At 39.6% G+C, this 20,832-nt stretch overlaps 1 protein-coding gene across 1 annotated transcript in view; it reads right to left on the bottom strand.

The window, feature by feature from the left end:
- Nucleotides 1-4,720: 4,720 nt before the first annotated feature.
- ell (elongation factor RNA polymerase II) overlaps nt 4,721-20,832 on the bottom strand; it is a 36,555-nt gene continuing 20,443 nt past the window's right edge. Inside the window, exons 3-12 of the mRNA XM_020632148.3 lie at nt 17,301-17,422; nt 15,680-15,843; nt 13,181-13,431; nt 12,937-13,061; nt 10,736-10,817; nt 8,736-9,351; nt 8,284-8,350; nt 7,557-7,728; nt 7,408-7,452; nt 4,721-7,323 (exon numbers count right to left, since the gene is read on the bottom strand). Coding sequence (XP_020487804.1) covers nt 7,225-7,323; nt 7,408-7,452; nt 7,557-7,728; nt 8,284-8,350; nt 8,736-9,351; nt 10,736-10,817; nt 12,937-13,061; nt 13,181-13,431; nt 15,680-15,843; nt 17,301-17,422 — 1,743 coding nt within the window. The 3' untranslated portion in view covers nt 4,721-7,224. The remainder of the gene's footprint in view (nt 7,324-7,407; nt 7,453-7,556; nt 7,729-8,283; nt 8,351-8,735; nt 9,352-10,735; nt 10,818-12,936; nt 13,062-13,180; nt 13,432-15,679; nt 15,844-17,300; nt 17,423-20,832) is intronic.

The raw sequence follows: 20,832 nt of genomic DNA on the forward strand, positions 1-20,832 counted from the left end.
AAATTGACAAATAATAATAATAATAATAATAATAATAATAAATTAGATTTATATAGCGCTTTTCTAAATACTCAAAGACGCTTTGACAGGAAACAACAACAACAACAACAAAAAAGAAGCAAAAACTAAGAGAACAATACAAAATAGAAATAGTGTCAAGGGAAGAGGATAAGAGTCAGTGGTTGTTGGCGGTGATGGAAAGGTGAGTTTTTAGGGATTTCTTATTGGAAGTGAGTGTGGGGGAGTCTCTGATGTTTTTAGGGAGAGAGTTCCAGAGGGTGGGAGCTGCAATGGAGAAGGCCCTGTCCATCCCAGGACCGAAGGTTACATTTCGCACCTAGACAAGGACTTGCCAGGTAAAAAAAAGATAAATACTTTCCATCCTTAAACTAAATTAGAAATGTTAAGGAGTGCACTCTGTAATAAACCTAGCCATGTTTAGGTCGCATTCAGGACGTGACACGGCATACACGTCTTTAGACAGTGCCAGTGCCAATTTAGTTTACCTTGGCAATTCAATAAGTCTTCATGTTATATATTGGTAATTGTTAAAATCACCAGTCGCTTGCATGGTGGACTATTGCATGTGTATCGCTAAGTTGCAGATGAAGTGACCAACATCCATAAACTGTTTGTAAACTTCATTTCCTGTTTCGTAATTATCTGTAGAAAGAATTCAATTACTAAATAGCCTACATGAGTAGACGTAGAGCCACATCTCTTTTGGGTTATTCTATACCATTTAGACGTTCAGCCTCAGTCGTGTAGCAGAGATCAGTTTGTGCCAGTAAGAACAACACATGGGTCCTAAAACTGGCATGCTTATGTGAAATGCTCATTCTGATTAATGCTGATTACACTTGAATGTGGTGAGAATAAAGTCAGAGATAACTGCATTTAAGCTGTACAGTGGCTCAATGCTAAATGGAGTTTCTCCTTGTAATTGGGATTGTGCTGTTTCAGATATGAACGTGTGTTGTAAAAAAATATATATTTATATAGATAAAGGCAAATAAATGAACTCTGAGCTCATATTGCAGAACTAATATTTAAACCAGAGAAGAGACTAAATGCTGACAGCTAGAACAAACGCATTGAAAAAGTTTTAAATACAGAGTACTGATTACTAAAATGTTTATATAATATTCTAATAAGCAAACCTTCACACCAGTCACCTTGTGACAAAGACATAAAGCTGACCTTTGACATTAACTTGCTGCACCTATGTTCACACACACACACACACACACACACACACACACACACACACACACACACACACACACACACACTACAATATGATTATGCATTGGAAAAATAGTAACACTATTCGTGTCTAACCTTTAAGATTGACCTTTGCAAAACTAGAAACCCAAAACAAAGTGAGACTTTCCGATGTTCTACCATTTTTTATTTAATATTAAGGGTGGCTGTGGTCAAATGTTGAATTGCATCAGTTTTAGATTACACTTCTTTTGACAGAATTTCCATTTATATGTAGGGGTTAAGAATGATGTGGTTGCGTAAAGAGAGCTGTCCTCAGTTCATTCATAAAAGTAGGCTGATGGAGTGAGGCAGTCAACAACAGAGCCAGGAGAAGGTTTAGTCATGCGAAGCCTGAAGTTATATAAAACATTTATAGCACACACAACACCTGACTTGTTACAGTAAGTGAACTTTGTTTTTTCTAAATGATTTTATTTTTGTATTGATTTCATTTCTGGAACAAGGCATTGCTGGCCTTGTGTGAATCAAATATTCTCACGTATCAAACGATGCTTTATATTTTACAAGGTCATAAACATTTAGTCTATAAATCTTTCTTCTTTGTTATGACATGTGCTTTCTATTAGTGATTAATAATCAAACAAATAATCATGCTAAAACTTAAACTTCGTCTGATCTATATTTCAAGGGAATATTTGCCATTTTCAGTAACCAGAGTACATTTTTTACTCCATTTTCCATCTGAGAGATTTCTCATCATTCCCTCAGGTCTCATAGGGCTCTCTTGCTTTTGAGGTACTATCTCTCCCTAAGGAGTCTGGTATGATTTCATCAACTTAAGAGCTAATATGATCACTGGGATGTCTCATGGACAAATTGAGTCATATATCTCGAATCATTTCACCTCAGTGTGTTAGTGTTTTTTATAAACACAAATTTTGTATGTTCTTAATTTTTGCAAATGTTGTTAATAGTTTGTTTTGTATCTCGACATTGTAAAATGATTTTCAAAGCTTAAATAAAGGTTGATGATGATGATGATGATGATGTGGAACACCCTCTTCTTGATTAAACGGATGTATGGTTAGAGGAAACTCTTTTCATGGTTATCACGACATCTTCACGTGCACATTTAACTCATTCAGCTGAAGGTTCTACATGGGATTCACCTAACAAAGGTTTGGCTTGCCTTCTGTGATAGATGTGGTTTGTCACCGACAGATCACACTCGTATGTCTTTTTTTTAAATATTTATTTTCCAGTTAAAAGTATTAAAAAAGTTAAACTTAAGTTCACAGGAATCAATATAAACCCTAAGCCCTTTTTTTGTCTTTTAATAATCCAACATCCCATATAAAGGTACAAGCAGCAGAGATCTCTAACATAGACACAAGCACTCACAACTGCTGTACTCTTCATTTCTGCTCCATGAAAAAGAATAAAAAAGAGATTTATTCTCTTTTTAATAAAAAATATCCTGTTAACCTTTAATAAACATGCAAAATAAGTCATTTGGCTCTTATATACTCCAGTTCTGAGGTCTTTACATTGGCTCCCAGTCTGTCAGATGATATATGAAAATATTACAACTGGTTTATAAATAAATACACATTTATTTTAATACTATAACTTTTTAAACTATCAGTGTTTTTTCTTATTTTATTTCAATTCATTTAATTTGAATGGATAATAACTAATAGGCATTTATCTATTTATTTTAACATATTTTCAGATTTGATCTTTTCTGGGATTGTTATTAGTTTGTTTTAGTGACTTTTGAATTTTCTATTCTAATGTTTCTGTTTCCTTTAGTCATGATGCCTTGTGGATGACGCACATTGAGTTGCACTGTTGCTGAAATGTGCTTTATAAATAAATGTGCCTTGTCTTATTTTATGTACTGATTTTTTTAGTATTCTAGCTATAAATACTTTTTTTTTTGCACTTGCACTTTGGTCCGTGCTCTTCACAGGTTTCATAGCTGCCCACAGTTCAGGTGCTGAGAGTCAGAAATGTTCTTCTCAACCTACATGAATGATTCATGAATCCTGGATCACTTGTTTTTCCATGGATGAAAACAGAGATGTGCAGGTTACGTTATTAGTTGAGGCTATTATGAAATGCCCTCATTTCAAATACAAATCAATTACCTCAAATAATTGAATGACCCTTGTTTCAACCATTGGCCTACATTGTCACATTGAATCACTAACCCGCAGTGTTAACAGAATCTTAAAGGAAGACACCACTCTACATTTCAATGAAGAAGTCTATTTAAAACCTTTAAAGCACTCAAGTGGTTGGTCTCTCTGCTGTGTGTGCAACAATGTCAGTGTGTACGCCGCTGTATGTTGAAGGGAAGGGGAGATGGCAGTCTGCCACAGTGAACTCACTGACCGGGCCCCCCTCCAGCTCCCTGAGCAACACTGAGGCCAGCTTTGGGATGGGAGCCAGTAGCAGCATAGCGAGGCTAAGGCACGGTTCAGCCAGCCAACTGGAACACAGTCGCTATGTAGATTTCTGGGGTCTTTCACAGTGTGTCAGATTACAGCGAGTCCTGTCCTCTCTGGTGCCTCACAGGAGCATCCTCTGTCCATGCTGCCATGCCAGGATGCATGTTTCTGTGCAAAGCATGGACTGCCAGTTACACACTTAAATGAGGATCCATAGACACAAGAAACACAAACAGAATACTCATGCAGAAACCCTTTTAAACTAAATGTAAGGGTTGACCTGGGCTTTTCCATCATTACTGCGGATGTCAGTGAGTGTACAATATAATTTACTCCCAGGAGAGACAATGCAAACTGAGGAGATCAGAAGCTTTTCTATTAAGTTCCATGGTTTTTATACACACATAAGGAGTACCAACGTCTCAGTGGAGGCTTTGCAAACAAATGGAAAGAAACTGGTGCCATCTAGAGGACATCCTCTTTACTACAAGCATTCAAAAAATAAACAATTCTCAAATACATTTGTCTGTAGTTTTTATAGAATGGCTTATCCAGAGTTCATGAGTCAGTTCTTCCAAAATCCTGCTTATGAAAAAAAGTGGTTTAAGTATTTTGCAAAAGAAAAATAAATCTTGATTTTTTTATCCTCTAAAAATATTCTCTATACCAAAGTTGAATTTTAAACCATTATATTTAGTATGAGAATATAGCATTAATACAAAACATGGAATTTATTTATTTTAAAATTTATTTTTGGGCTTTTGTGCCTTTAATGAAGAGATAGGACAGTGGACAGAGTTCGAAATCAGGGAGAGAGAGAGTCGAAGGACATGCGGGAAAGGAGCCACAGGCTGGATTCGAACCTGGGCCGCCGGCGTTGAGGACTATAGCCTCCATACATGGGGCTGCGTACACTAACCACTGCGCCACCACCGCCCCCAAAACATGGAATTTAAACCAGAACTGTTATTGTCTTTGATGTAGTAGCAGACTCTTGAATTCAGCGTTAGTTATGGAAAATAATGGACAGCAACAAGGTGTTCAGAATTTCACAAATAAGGATTTTAAGAATTTTATTGAAACAAAGATCAATTTCAGTCCCAGTCCCTTATGGTTTTCAAAAAGCGTGCTTTGGGTTTTTAGCGCCAACATTTCACGACACTTGTCCAAAGCCCTCTTTGCTTTTACAGCAGCTGTATATAGTCAGAAAAGGAAAAAAAACCTTTACAACAGGTCATTTTGGCACTTTCAACTCAAAACAACAAAACTCCTGTGCTGGCATGTCGTTACTTTCGAACACTACCTGATGAACTCATTCACAATGGATTTTGACTGTAATAAGAGATGTAATACAGTAACCATGTCAAGAATATGTGTAGAAAACAAGAAACATGAAGAGCAGTGAAAACTGTTTTTTCTTGTTTTTGTTAAACAGGACCAGGCCATGGCTAGTGTTGATTCTGTATGAAGACTTTCCCCTTAACGCTACTCGCCCAGACTTCTTCAAATCCCAGGTCCAGCATCAGTCTAGACCCAGCAGCATCACTGTGACGGGTCTTGGACTACAAGCTCAGATGTAGTGTTTTTATTGGGAGAGTGATATAATCTGAAACCTGGCAAACACATTGTGCAAAGTTCTATAAATCCAATCTTGGGAAAATGACCGGCCTGATCCTTTATACAAGAAAACACAGCGTTTGAACTGGATGATAAATAATGAGAAAACACATAACAGAAAGTAGAGAATACTGTGACAGGTTCCTTTGCCATCATTTGGTAGAGCGTTTGGATTCATCCCACCCGGTAAGCACTTTGGTATACATGCTGGTCAGTCCCATGGCGGACTGATTACATACTGATTCAGGTGAACTAGGCGCTTCCTTGAATTTTGAGATCCTTGGGAAGTTTCTTTTCTCAAGTAAAGATACAAAGACTGTTCATTGTAACACATTCATAAAGCATGCACTCTGATGGACAAAGAGAAAGGTCACTGGACAAAATCCCCAGGTAACAGCAAGATCAGGAGAAAAAGTGCTGATTTTTCATATTCACATAAAAAGGTTGATATAAGAAATGCGTTCGCTGACGAAAACTCGACTCGCTCGTTCGTCAGGTACAAGCTCTGAAACAGCATTTCTAATTTGTAGTCTTGACGCCTCTAAGAGAGGAGAGCTGACCGAGGAAATAGATTGAATGAATATCTGACATCACATTTGAAAAGGCAAAAACTGGTCTCAGGCGAGCCCTCCTTCTCTGAGAGGCTCGTCCTGGAAGATGATCAAGGATGGCTTCATCTTAACAGTCGTCTCGATAGACCAGCATGTGGGCCGATGAGCAGACAAAACATTTGGTCTTTTTAAAGACACTGTAAACACAATTTTAACACGACTCTTAAAGTTTACAATGATGGTAGCTTAAGAGATAACAGACCATTAGCTCAACCTCATTTTTGAACATTTTTAAGAAGAAAAAATGCCTGCAGATTGGCGTTCCCTGTCTGCATCATCTTACAATTCAAGGATCTTCTGAAGCATGAAGATAATTTTGAACAATTCTATTGCTACAAAAGCCATCATGACCTAGACTTCAAAGACAACCAATTAAGAGCAAAATCTAGCTCTTCGCTCATACAATTTAATGAACCATAACAGAGGACCACTGCGGTAACCATTGAAGAGCACTGCAGCAGGCCACGACTAAGTGAGGGGACAGTGTTCAAAGTAAATCAACAGCTCAAGGGCGACTGGAGACTTTCTCACATGTCCGCTCAGTTAAGACATCTCAACATGACTTTAGAAAAGAAAAGCCAGGCACAAAAACCTGCGTCTGGCTGTGTGCATTTAGAGGCATCGTTTTTGATTTGATCAATAGTAATAACTGCATCTCTTTAAAAGAGAAAAATAATCAACGCCAACAGATGGACAGTTAGATGGGCAAGGCAGCTTCTGAATAAAATACTGACTGACATTCAAGAGGCGAGGACAGAAAATAAGAGTTTTTAAGTACTGATATTGAGGAGTGTAAAACAGATCCAGTACCCCACTGTTAAGTGTCAAAAATAAATAAAGAGAAATTCAACGCCCAAATCACTGGATTCAGTAGTGGGGAACTTCACTTATTTTTTCTTTACTCAAAACAAATTGGTTGAATTTTGAACTAATAACTAAAAGCTCATCTCCCAAGAAAGTGGGAAAACTTCTATGTGTGAAACTAACCGACCTCTGAGCAACATTAGCAGGTTGGGCTGTCAGGAAAAACAAAGCCAAACAACTTATTTTCATCAATGCATTTGTAACTACACTGATGGACCTGGCCCACCTTTCAAAACGAAAAAAAAAGAAAAAAAAAAAAAAAAGGAAAGAAGAAACAGATTTTGTCCTGCTCAGTCCTCACTAGAGCCTTTGGCCCCAATGAAGGAAACTCCCTTCATGGCATCTTTCTTGAGAACAATTTCATTTTAGCACAAGTGGAATCCACAGTTTTCCGTTATCTGTCTGGTTTCCAGAGATAACAGGGAAACAATGTCTAATAACTACCTCTAAAGTTACTGTAGATCATACGCGGCGATAAGTCTCTTTATATGTGCCAGTTTGTTGTGTAAATATTCACAGCGGTTCTTCTCTTGACTATAGTTTGGATTAGTCTGCAAGAGAAAAAGTACAGTCACATTCTGATCGCATACTTCAGATTGTTCCATAAAATGTGTTTTAGTGGGATTTAAACTTACCTTTTTGATTTTACGATACTCTTCAAGTATCTGATTGTGGATTGTCTGTAAAGGAAATAAACCAAAAAAGGAACACGGTATATGGTTAAACTTGATATACATTATAATAAACCAGTAAAATAAAGTTACTCAAAATATGAAGAGCCTACCTGGTACTTGTCTGTGCCCTGCTGAAGCTGTTTGAGCTCATTGTCGAGAACAGTAAACTGCCGGGTGATGCCTTCTATCCGAGCATGCAGGTCCCTGTACTCGCTGTACTCGGTGTTGAAATCGTTTTTATACTTCTGACGCTGCTCCGGAGAGCCGATCACTGTGTACTTCCTAGGAGGGATATGAGAGCAAAAGTCAGTGAAAGGGAATTGAAAATAAAACAAAACTTCCAGAGTCGACATTAATGACCTTTTAAAGCTAGGATTGTTTGGTAAATGGAGGTTGGATATATCATTTCTGATGCTTTCCAGGAAGTCGGGCAATCTAAGCGCTGACTGGCTTTTGAGATGCATCGTGAAGCAGACAGTTCGCTCGAGTTGAATTCTTCAATCTAGAATGGATTGCTGGATGCACTTGCATGAAGATATCAGTATACAGAGATAAATAAACTGTCTTCAGACTACAGTCGATGGGAGCCTGGATGTCTTTACTGCTGATTGTGTCATTCTGCTTTCACTCTACATTAGGACTTTTCTCTGGCATACACCAAAGCCTGATGATAGGTGATAAGATTAGATTGTACTACAAACAGAAAACACTTCTCTTACCACAGTGGGCTCCTGTGTGGATGAATTCTACATTTGTATGTAGAATCTGTAAATAGAGGTCACTTAGGCATTACTATTACTGTTTAATCTATTAAGACCTAAAACGGTAAATACTCACGATAAATAGTCTGCCACCTCGGGTGTTGACAGAGAAATACTGGTATTGTTGCACATTCCATTCAGATCTGAAACAAGGTCACAAGATAGAAAATTAATCTTATATCTACCATGTCAGAAGTCTGTAGTGGTGCAAGTAGAAAGGCAGCACACCAAACAAAATAAAAAAAATCCTTATTTGGAGTAAGTTCTTGTTAACATCTTTCATTTCTGATAAGTGTAATCCTCTAAAGATGCCATCTGCTGGCTTATTAAATACATGAAGCTAAACAGCAGGGGTCTCCATTCATTCAGTGAGTCACTTAATGGTCACATGATGCATAACCTACTCTAAGTGATGACTAACTGCATCAGATAAAGTGAATAAAAGTAGCACTTGGACACCAAACACTGGGGACACTGAGTATAGTAAATTAAACATTATGTTAGCGTATGTGTGTGTAATGTGTTCACCTGTGCTTTTGTGTGGAATACTGCTGCTGTTGAGGTTTCCTTGGCTCAGCTCACAGGCTCTGTTCGGCTCAGGCACACGCTCCTCACGACTCTTCTTCTCCTTCTCTTGCCCCCTCTCTTTCACCCGCTCCCTGTCTTTACTCTTCTCCTTGTCTTTATGTTTTTTCGACTTCTTTCTTGATTTGTTGTTGATGGATGAAGAAGTCTTGTCTGTAGGGGCATCCAGGCCTGTGTGTCTGGGAGATGGCGTGCTAATGCTGGGTGCTGTTAGTGTCGTTGGGCCCAACAACAGAGAAGGAGGTTGGCTGAGCCTCTCTGACACGGCTGTTTCCTGAGAGTCACAGTCTCTCCCGTTGTGGCTGGAGTCATTACTGACGTCTGACAATGCCTCGAAAGGACGAGGGATGTCCAGCAAAGGCAGTTGCTGGGAGCTGGACATCATGCCCCCGTCGGACATAGAAACCACCACTCCAGCTTGAGCTCCAACTGACTCTCCTCTGCCGTTGGAGGTGCTGAGCTTGCCATTAACTGGGGCTGTTGCAGCCTTGCTGGCGAGGTGTGATATCCTGGGCTTTTTGTTTGCAAGAGGGTCAATGAAGTCTGCAGCAGGCCGTTTCTGGCAGAAAAATAGCAGTGTTAGACGCAGAACCCAACAAAAGGTTTGATAGGATTTCAATCCACCTTTGAGTGAGCGAGAGAAAAACTCTAGGTCAGGTCAGAGCAAACAGTCTGAGCTGTGGAGGACAAAGGAGGGAGCAGAGGTGAGGATAGAGTGAAAGTAGACAGACAGAAAAAGCAACACCACGAAGGAAGAAAGAGTATCAGAGGAACAATGTCCTCCATAACACTGGGACTATGACGACTGCTGTCTTTTCACAACAACAGGAGTTATATTACAGATGAGTCCTGTTTGACCCAGAACACACTAACGTCTTTAGTCACGGTGAGCCAATGACTGTGTGTTGTCCAGAATTCTTTTGGGTTGATTTCTATTAAGGCCTTTCAAGGCTCTTCAGATTATATATTAAAAAACATCCGTTGATGATCTGTACGCTGCTGCTCTACCAAGATAATGCATACTTTAAAGGACATTTAGTGTTCTGTCTTTTCTGTTTTTCTCTATTGTTTATGACATTAATTCATTTATTTTCCGTTTACAGGTCATGCCTTATTGAGAGGACAAGACAGTGGATAGAGTCAGGAACATTGTTGAGAGAGTGGGAGATGACATGTGGTAACTGGTGGTGGGTGAGAGTTGAACCCTGGGCCGCCTCTTTGTGATATAGCCCATGTACCTGGGACACACCATCTAACTGCTGAGCTAAACCTGCGCCAGAGTTCTAATCCTCTAACCCAGAAAATAAAACTGTATGACAAAAACTTGCGGAAATGGAAATTGTTTCAGATTTATCCATCCAGATTTATCTTTTTGTGTCTGAACCTGTTTGCCTTGCAGCTCTCCCTGATCCTTCGGTCACCTATCTCAAGTTTACACACAGCTTTACCTTTTATACCTATGAATCTCAAAAAGAGCCCTCGGTAGTGTTTGCTTGTGTGTTTGTGTGATGTGTTTACTGAGGGAAGGAGTGGAAAGTTAGGGGCAAATAGTAGGTGTCTGATGTGAGGAGAACCTGAGAGGAAAGAGCTATTAATAAAACAGAGCAGCTTCTTCTCCATCTACCTCATGACGTTTGAACAGAGTTCAGACTGACCTAAAACTAAGCTGTAGGACAAGCGATATGAATGAATAAATAATGAAATAAGAAGGGATCAGAGTTTCACTTGGAAATTTTGAAAAACCCCAAGAAATGTACACAGTTATTAAAATGTTGAAAGTCACAAACTTTCTTCAAACATCAGTTTACTTTAAAGCATATGGTTAGGTTTTACAATTCTGAAATATCAGCCACAGATGAAGCAAAGTCACTGTTAACTGGAAGAGCAAAAGCAGAGTAAAGGTATGCAGTTCGGGACAGGTAGAGAAGGAAATAGAAGCTCACCTGAGTTGGAGAGCTGCCGGCCAGCTCTTTGGGCGGGCTCTCCAACGGAGATGCAGAGCTTTTCTGGGCCTGGCTCTGTTTCCTAGGAGCACACACAAAACACGATGAAGGTAGAATACATTTCTTTAAAATATTTTCTAAATTTAAACCAGCAGTACAGGAGCACTACCGTTTCTATTTAACTTACTCTTAAGGTCAAAGAGTAGGGGAACATTTATTTTCGACTGGATATACCTTCCATTGTAAGCATTGCTAAATTGTTTCATAGATATGTCAAAGGCGAATGCCATTGTGGAATTCATTTGAAGTGATTTACACTCTGTGGTATGGACATGGCACTAAAGCAAAAACAACAACATTTCTGCCAATTCTTCATGAGGACATTGAAAACAAAGTACAGCAGCAGATTTTCGAAGCTAAGAGAGTAGCTATGAGAACCGAGCAAATGAGGGCCTCTTTGACGAAGCAGCATTTTATCAAAGTCTTGTAACTTGTTTTTAGAAGACACATTTTCACAAGCAAATACTCCCATTTAAAAATTTGAATTTTTGAACGGCATCTCGTTTAAAAGTTTACCAATAAAACAAAGAAGCCACTGCAGCAGACATGACATTATTATCATAGATTTAGAAGAACACTTTGCCCATGCTGTGACGCTGCTTCCACAGCTGACAACATTATCAAAAGAGGGCATATAGGTACAGCAAGTCTTGTCAACACTCCACCCTAGTTCAGTCAGGGTGTGTGTGTGGGGACAGTCAGATAGACAGGAAGGAGCTACGAGTGAGACTGCAGTCCGACAGATATGGCTGAACCTTGGACTCATGCCATCTCACACACGGATCAGCATGTGCTGGAACACTGTTACATCATGTGCGTTCCAGTCGTGTTGCTGTGCTGCTCCTGCGTGACTGACTGCATTAGCTCAAAACTGTGGAGGAGCTTGGGAGGGGGAAGTGGTGCTAGGTGGGAGGCTGTGGTTGTTAGTCAGCTGATAAACTCAAAAATGAAGCTTTATTAAGGACGGGAGTACAGAGACAAGATGATAAGAGTCCAAGCATGTGTTCATTTATACGACTTGACATCAAAAATAAAAAACAAGTCCACCCTTTACAGTGTACACACAAACACAAACCCAGAACTGTACAGAAAAAAACAACAACTGCAATGTAAAGCAACACAAATGTCGTCACTCATCTGAAGTAAAAAACTTGGACCTTTCAAAAGTCCCACACACTATAAAACTGACCAACCAACAGTCTCACATAGAGCTAGATATTTCAGGCAAGTACGGCAGTTTGTGGCGCAGGGTAATTAGATTGTGTTTTGAATCTTTTGGTCACACATTAGTTGTCTTCAAAATTGTTAGTCTTTTTTTCTTAGTTAGTAGAACCAAGCTTATCATGAATAAGAGCTATTCTCGAGTCCACTACATAAACACAAACTGAGACTGAGTGTTGCAGCCTGGTCTATATTTAGCTGAGAGGGAGCTTGCTTTCCTTAGTGTCCCAGATCCTGAGAAACCAGATTTTTCCACAGGGGAAAAGGCCAGCAGCTCATGTTCTCAACAAATACAACACTTAGTAATTTATGTGTATTCCTCTGAATGTTGTCTATTACATAGTCACATGATTACAGGAGCAACAGAATGGCTCCAAGCTGGCCTTATATTTCCAAATCATATCTCATGTACCATAATCATATGCATACATGTCTTTCCTTCGAAGATGTACATGTCTCTACAATGATTAGCAGTTCTATTATTCTTACACAGCAGAGCCCTCATCCTGTGGCCTCACTCGTGTCAGAGAGTCAACACAAACACAAAGCAATGACTTTTGCGGTGTCAAAATTCCAGCTTACACAACACCTTGATTGTAAGTCAGGAAAATCTATAATACTTCAAGAGAATGTAATGGAAGTATACTGGACATACCAAGTACCAAAAAGATCTTTTATTTAGGAATTCCAATCCTATGTTACAGAATCAGCCACAGCTGCTCAGACGGTACGCTCAACTGATAAACCAACACCAACTCACAACAACATCTGCTTTAAAGCATGATTAAAACAAACAGCATAGTGCAAATTAAAAAAAAAAAACAACAGTCACATGTATGCAGGTTAGCTAACATTAGAAGACAAAAGTCATCATCAAATTACGGTGACGTGTGTTTGCATTGTGCAAATCTCTAACATACCGAAATAGGATTCTCTTGAGCAGCTGCTGGTCTCCTTCTGTGTAGCCTGGCCAGTCCTTCTGAATCTCCTTGTACAAAAAGTCCTTCAATGTGAAAGTGTTGTCTTTCCCATTCAGATTCGCCACCTAGAAAATGAAAGAGAGACATAGAATATCAGAAAAGATAACTTCACTGTGAGGTCAAAGTGAGTTAATATGTGTGAAAATACTGAGGTAATAAATGTGTGTGTGTGTTTCTTTGTGACCTGTTGCAGGTGGCTATCCAGGGAGTCCTTGTCTAATGGTAAAAGGCCGTCTTTCTGCAGCCTCAGGATCAGCTCAGCTTTCTTATAAGGCTTGAGGGCCAACAGGTGTAGCAGGCGCTCTCTGAGTGGCCTGTGCTGAGCTGTGCCTTTCTTCAACGTGCTGCTGGAGATGATGACGGGCCGAGATGTCCTCCTTGACGGGGCGACGTCTGACAGGCCAGGTGCAGGTTTACGGATCTGAACCTTCTTACCTGTTGGTGGAGGAGTTGCAGAAATGATGAATAAGAAATCGTTAAATGGACCAGGGGGGAAAACTATGAAGGGTTTGCAGTCACGGAGGTAACTTCAGTGTTTATTCTGGGTTTTTCAGGACTACGGAGGTGTTTCCCTTCTTAACGGAATAGATCACAATGGTAACTTATCCTGAACATAACCTGCTCCGAAGCAGGTTAGGTGTTCAGCATAGGGAACAACCTGTATAAAATTCCCCCTACCGACCAATTACACCCCTTAATCAAGAAGTCTGTCAGCCGATTGTGAGAGGGGAAGAGGGCAGAGACCCCCGAAAACACCCCTTTGATTTTACATGAATTATACTAATGAAAGATATTCATAATGCTTTACTGATATCATTACAGAAACTGATCAAAGCACCAGGCCTTGTTCTCGTTGTACTTATAAGATATAAAATCAAGTGTAACCTACTTACTGCTTTGATTAACAATCATTGGTTCAGCAGCTTAAACTGTCACACATGCCGCAAGAACACACCTGCGCAACACATTTAAAAGAATTAACAGAAGTTATGTAAGTCTATAGATCTTTTTCATGCACTCATGATAGGAAAATGTTATTAGAAGCCTTAATTTGTGCATTCACACTCCTTTATCCTTCCTGAATTTGTTGCTGCAGCTCTGCTGATTTTAGTCTGTGTTTAATTTCTTCTTATTTTACAAATTTCACAGTTTGTAAAAATACAACTATCTACTTATGATGACAGGCGTGATAGGTAATACGATGCTTGCACTGCCCCTTTTACGTGAAAGCGCTCATAGAAGCTGTGGGATAATTTATCAGGCTGATAACAAACTTGGCAATCTCTTTGGTGGGGGTTAGTGAAGCCAGATAATCATAACACACCTAAGGTATGTTAAAAGCTGTTGACTTTGAGTAATAATGGCTGCACAGCAATCAAGTCTGTTTCTTTCATAAAAGGATTTAATAGATGTTAACAATGATTTTTTTGTGTTTTATTTCCATAATTTAAAGGAAGACTTGGGAGGGGGTATGTTATCATGATTAGAAAATGTATAATTAGGTTGTTAGGTCGCTTAATTAGGTAATTCAGTGGTCAGGTCGTGCTCCATATACGGAAGCTACAGTCCTCAAAGCGGGCGACCCAGGTTCAAGTCCAACCTGCGGCTCCTTTTCCGCATGTTATTCACCACTCCCACTCCACCATCTCCTACTCTATCTACTGTCCAACCTAAATATCTAAACAAAGGCAAATACATCTATATAAACTTATGACCAATTTGAAGAGATTAACATAAACCATAGGAGGAATTACATTCAACAATCTGACACTAAAAAAAAAGTGCTTGTAAAGTAGGAAAAAAAGATACTAATCACAAGACTTATTGGCTGACAGCCAGTGCTTGAAAACAGAAAATATCTGTGATCCAAGAAATAAATATATTTATTTCTGTCAACATCTTTCAACCCAGTGAGTGATAAAGGCTGAGAGAGCTTGCAGATGAGTCACAGATGATGTATCGTGCACTGATCTTTACAACAGCCACATTCACCCGAGCTCACCTTCTATTACAAACAACAGCTATTATCACCTCCTCCAACTCAGCCTTTTTTTTTTTTTTTTTTTTAAAGGCGATTCAGATTCCAATGATTCTTGTTTTGCCTCCTACTATGACCAAAACACTGTTAAGCTCCACAGCATTCATGGAATAAACATTTTAGACTCGTCATTAAAAAATGAATAGGCTTTCACTGGATTTATTTCATTGCAGGCAGTGAGGCAGGGCTATTGTGTTTCATAGAACAGGTCAGACACCAAAACGAGACGTCTCAGAGTTGATGAGTTATGCAAGGGGACAATTACACCTCTCTTTGTTTAAATTTGGTAAATGGAAAGTCAGTGTGCATGGGGTGCTTTATATGTTTGACCACATGGAAAGAGACCACCATCAAATTCAATAAAGTCCTGGCCTCATACGTGGAGGGCGAGCAGCGTGCTGGCCCTCTGCCAGCCCCAGACTGAAAACAACCTGTGAACCCATTCACATGTGGAAAAGCTACACAAACTCGTGCTGGGTGCAGAAACTCCCCCAGTCCCCTCATGCCATATTTCTAACAACTTTATGGTGTTAAACAGGGCATATCTGTTTCCCGTCACTCAAAGCTATGTTTTCATACTTGTCTTTACAAGTTCTACAGTAGCATGATCGGTGGTCTGCATATTCCTGTACCATGTGTCCTCACCTACGTATCTTCCCCCAGGCTTGATGACGATGGCACTCCTACTGCGAGTCTCCTCTTCAACTTGGGCCATGCTTTCCCTGGCCTTCTGGTAGGAGTCATCTGTGGCACAAACTGTAATCTTGTCCTGGATCCCACCCAGACAATCCAGCTGAATGCTCCCTTCACTGCCAAACCAAAGAGGAGAGGGTGCAAGAGGGAGACAGTGAGTTAGAGACAGACACAAAATAAACACATCTCATTCTCCTCAGTTAAGGTTGAAAGGATGCTCCCTGAAAATGCTTAGAAGAATATGAAAAATCTTATTCTCAGGATTAACCTTTAATCTCTCAAAATTTACAAGAACCCATCCCTTAACTGCATTCCTTCCCCAGATGAGATCCATTAAACACCCTAAGGGCACAGCTATTATTTTTTCAATTTCCATCCAACTGTGGGTTCCCACAGTAGAACTTACTTCCGCATCAAATCCCATGCTTTCCTGATTCTCCGGCTCTCTTTGATTTGCCTCCACTTTGATGAGGATTTGGCAGAAAAGGAGATGGCGCTGGTGTAGCCAGTGGAAGCTCAGTGCTGTCATATGGGTTTTATACTGGATTTCAAGGATGATTAGGATTCAATCAGAAATGAGGATGAACTCCAATTGAACCATTGGTTCAAAATATTTTCAAAGAATGGGGTCTAAAACTTAACAGTCAAGAAGCAGAAGAGTCCCGTTTCCCATTTTGTTTTTTTGATTTCCTCCTCTTTTAGCACAGACATCTGGTCCTGGCCATTTGTTTAGTCAGCATATTCAGACACATTGGGTCAGAAAAAGCGTGCAGAATGAGTTTAAAGGGCTTGATGCATAGGATATAGACTCACATCATAAACAAGTCTTGTGTCATCACAACTGTTGCTTCAGAAAAAGACAACTTTACAAAGGCAATATAACACATAAGCCAGATCCTATGTAAAACCAACAGTCACGCACTCATTGTCTGTATAACGTTTGTAAGAACTAAGCACAACAATATCTTAAATAAAAGAGACAAATGTGTTGTCGTTTAGTTTGGGATTGAAGATTATTTTTGGGCCTTTTGTCTTTAATTGATAGGACAGCTGAAGATAGTCAGGATATGTGGGGAGAGAGAGGAGGGGATGGGGGATGACGTGCACCTGCAACCTTTGTGACAAAATGGGGTGACTGATCTACTAACTGTGCTAATCCAAGGCCTGGGTCTTAGATTGTAATGGACTGTATCACCATTTCACACTTTCTTTCATATTTGTTAAATCGAGAATATACAGGGCAAGTACATTATCTACTATTGTAATGCCACTAAAGCTGAAGCTTGGAGAGAAGTCCCAATGTGTTCATCAGTTGTGACTTTTAAGCATCCAACAGATTCACCTCAGATTCTGAAGTTAAACAAACTGATAGTTTGCTTGGAAACAGTTATTGGGTAACAGTCCAAAGACTGTTGATTATTTGCATGGAGCTCTAAGACAGTTTCCAACACAGACCCACAATACCTATTTCCTACATAAGCCTTCCTGGCTTTATGTTTCTGAAGAAGAAGCATCATTAGCATATTTGAAGAAAACAGTGAAAAGTGAGTGAGATTCTGTTTTTTTCTTTCACCTTGTGATGTACTGCTGGATGCAGTCGAAGCTGCCCTGGGGGTTATCTCTGCCCACATTTGATAGGTAGAAAGTAAACGTTTGCAGTTCACTGGAAGCTTCTGACCGCGGTATTGAAATTTTCTGTAAAAGAAAGAGAAGGAACAAAAAAATTAATTTGAACAACAACATTTCTCACAACATTTTTTTGTTTTGTTACAGTTTTGCTGTTGTTTGGGGGTCTTTTTTTGAGGGGGGGGGGGGCATTTTTGCCTTTACTAGATAGACAGCTGAAAAGAGAGCTGGGAGGAGAGAGTGGGAGATGACATGCAGCAACAGGCTGAGGTTGGATTCGAACCCACAGCCACTGGGAAGAGGATTATGGCCTCTGTACATGAGGCGTGCAACCTAACCTGTAGGCTTATCCAGCGCCCCTAAAAAAAATAAAAAATAAAAATATATAAAAGGTGCAGTTTTGACCTTTTTACATTCTGTGATAAATGTGTTTTCTCTATTCCTTTATGTAACAGTTTAGCGTTCACATTATTTTAATACCTTTCTGACATGTTGTAAAAAAAAGTACAACTCTGCAGCCTATTTTCAGACTACATTTATTTTGGACTTCTTTCACTGCTGTATAGCTCGACTCAAACACCTGGCCATGACTTAGCAGAGCTGTGAATACGCCACAGGCATTTTCATGCTGACTTCAAAACAGAATGGAAACCTCAAAAAATGCAGCTTTAAATCTGCCAAATATCTTTTCTTCCAGCATATTTAAACTTAAGTAGTCAATGCATTGCAAAGTGTCCCTCACTATTTCCAAAATTGTGACTGGAGAAACCACAGGTAAATGACTATAACAGAAGAACTATGCTAGGTAATTCGGCAGCATCTGGCCTTCAACACAGTTATGCACATTCTTTTCCAATCCCAGAATAAACTTCGTCCCACACACTACAGGTGTTTATTTTAAAGAAGCATAGAGGAAGAGGAGTTAACCACTGTCAACATGTGCTCCTAGTCTCTGTATGCTGCTGGACACTCTTTAAATGGATGAAATTAATTCACAAGTGGGTATTTGGATTCCCCCTTAAAATACAAGCAGACACGACTGAGATGAGGCATTGGAGGAAAATAGGGATTATTTTTGATTCAGTGCATAGAAGTTTAGAGAGAAATGTGAACAAGAACAGTGGAAGCACAGGGTGACAGTACCACATTGTCTTGCCACTCTACCTGATACCACCTTTACGTGTCATACCATTCTAGCAGCAGCGAGCGGCGTCAACAGTAAATATCTTTGTCATATTCTGAAGAGAGAAACTACACTTGAAGCTCCTGTGAGGACTTTTTAACGGGTTATAAAACAGACTTTAATTAAAGCATCACTATGTAGGATTTCGGTTTGGTGCACTTTGGCAGAGTTACACAGTGCTAATAGCAGGCGACCAGGCTGTGCTGTGGACATGAGACCCTATTCTGTCGCATGGAAGTCATTGTACTATTAGATCAACTTTGAAACTATTATTTTAAGGTGGTAAAGTTACATACTGTTGCTTTAAGACTGATTTCTCTTTGTGAAAAGACAAACAGCATAAGCACTGACAATTTCTATAACATTGTTTTTCATGTCTGAATCTGCTGCTAGGGAGGGGAAGGTGTCAGATGAAGTGATGAACATTTTGACTACACTTTCCACAGCAAAGGTTCTTGTTGACTGACTCATTTGACTGTTAAAAGGAAGTAAGATGAGTTTTTTTGTTTGGATTGTTTGTTACCAATACCTACACTTGTACAGGAGGACTAAAACAGCAAATAGATAAGAGGTAACGGTATCACATTTTTACAGGGGGTGTCAAATTCACAAACCATAAATTCCTCACAGGAGCTGTAAAGTACTAAAGGATGGTAAATCCAGGTACAGGTAATGTTTTTTTTTTTGAGCATTCATTTAAGTTCTAACACGTGATGTGTGTCACACTGAGCCAGGGTAACAAAAAATAGCTTCAGTTAGCAATTAGATTAGTACCCTGTATAGGTCCTTCTGACCAGTGCCTTAACTAGACCAGAGTCTCGGCCTGTGACTCAGTGGCTCCTTCGTCAGAACTCGGACTGAAAGTGGTCAGACTGTGTGCAGCTAAGCTGTGTTTACCAAAGGTCCTGACACATGTGAAGGCTGCGGGTGGCTAACTATAAATAAATACACTGTTCTTTATTTGCCCTACTTGAAGACCTGTGCTCTCATTTATTCATAATACCCCATTCAGGTATAACACAAACTTTAACTTCAACCCAGTGACAAAGGACTTCTGAAAACTTAGTTATGAGCTGACGACCTGCTTCCCAGTAACAACATACATGAACAATGTATGTTCTGAATATGATACTATTCATTTCTACTGCAGCTCCATACAGACAAAAAACAACAGCATTCTTCACCAGTTTCTTGATAATGTTTGAAGCAAAGTTGAAGCTTCTGAGGTCAACCAAGCAGCAATGTCCATATGTAAAAAGTGAAGCCAACATGTGAGCAAAAAAATCAAAGATTATCAAATGGCCATTTGCGGATGAGTCCTAAAGTGTCAAAAACGCTGAAATTGTTGTTAGCTTTTTCCTGCAGAGGAGGTGATAGACCGAGTGATGAGAAATAATAACGGTTATTTTAAGTAACCTGGTTGTAACATAAATACCACTTACTCTCCAACATGACATATTGCAGCCAAATGGCATTCCTCTACAGTTCTTGCCTGTCCTGTCTAAAAAAAAAAAAAAACGGTTTACTAAGACCTCAAACAGCATTGGAGTGGAGACCCCTTTTTTCCTGAACAGAGCTCCACTGTTGTGTGGCTGTGTTGCTGTCCCAGTATGCTTTGCTTTGCTTTGCACAGGTAAAAGAAGTACTGCATGTAAACAAACAGCATCACATACAAATTCACAGTATATTGTCCTGCCAACTCCCCAATTTACGTAGATATAATTACGCCTCTGTTCTCTGTTACTTAGCGTGACAGGGAAACAAATTCACCCACCATTCCTCCTTAGCACATTATACATGGACAGGTAGGTGTTACAGAGGAGTAATAGTCCTGTCTTGCAGAGAGGCTTATAAATTGCTGCAACCAGTAGCAACAGGAAACTTGTTTTAAGTAGCCGAGTCATAACAACATTAGATATTCACTTTTTTATAAATCTGCTGTAAAATGTTCAGAGAAGGAAACAAAGCAAAGCAGAGAACAACTTGTGTCTCAGTCACACAAGATTGAGATTGACATAAAAGAAGAGTCTCACTGCAGCGTCATCGCAGCATATCGCTTGATGCAACACTGAGTCTGAATGGAAAAAGCCACATTGTAGGAGCATAAAACAAAATGTGGCCATTTAATATATGTAATGTTTGCATTTGGGATGAGGATCAACAATGACACAAGCTGCACCATTCCATGGTGTTGTTAATCATCCCATCACATTTAAAAGGCGGAATGAACTCATTACTGTAGAAACAAGAGGAGAAAGGTCAGTGTGTGAATCCAGAGCTGATTAAGAGGCAGAGA

The sequence above is a fragment of the Labrus bergylta genome, chromosome 6 (assembly GCF_963930695.1).
Source record: "Labrus bergylta chromosome 6, fLabBer1.1, whole genome shotgun sequence".
Lineage (NCBI taxonomy): Eukaryota > Metazoa > Chordata > Actinopteri > Labriformes > Labridae > Labrus > Labrus bergylta.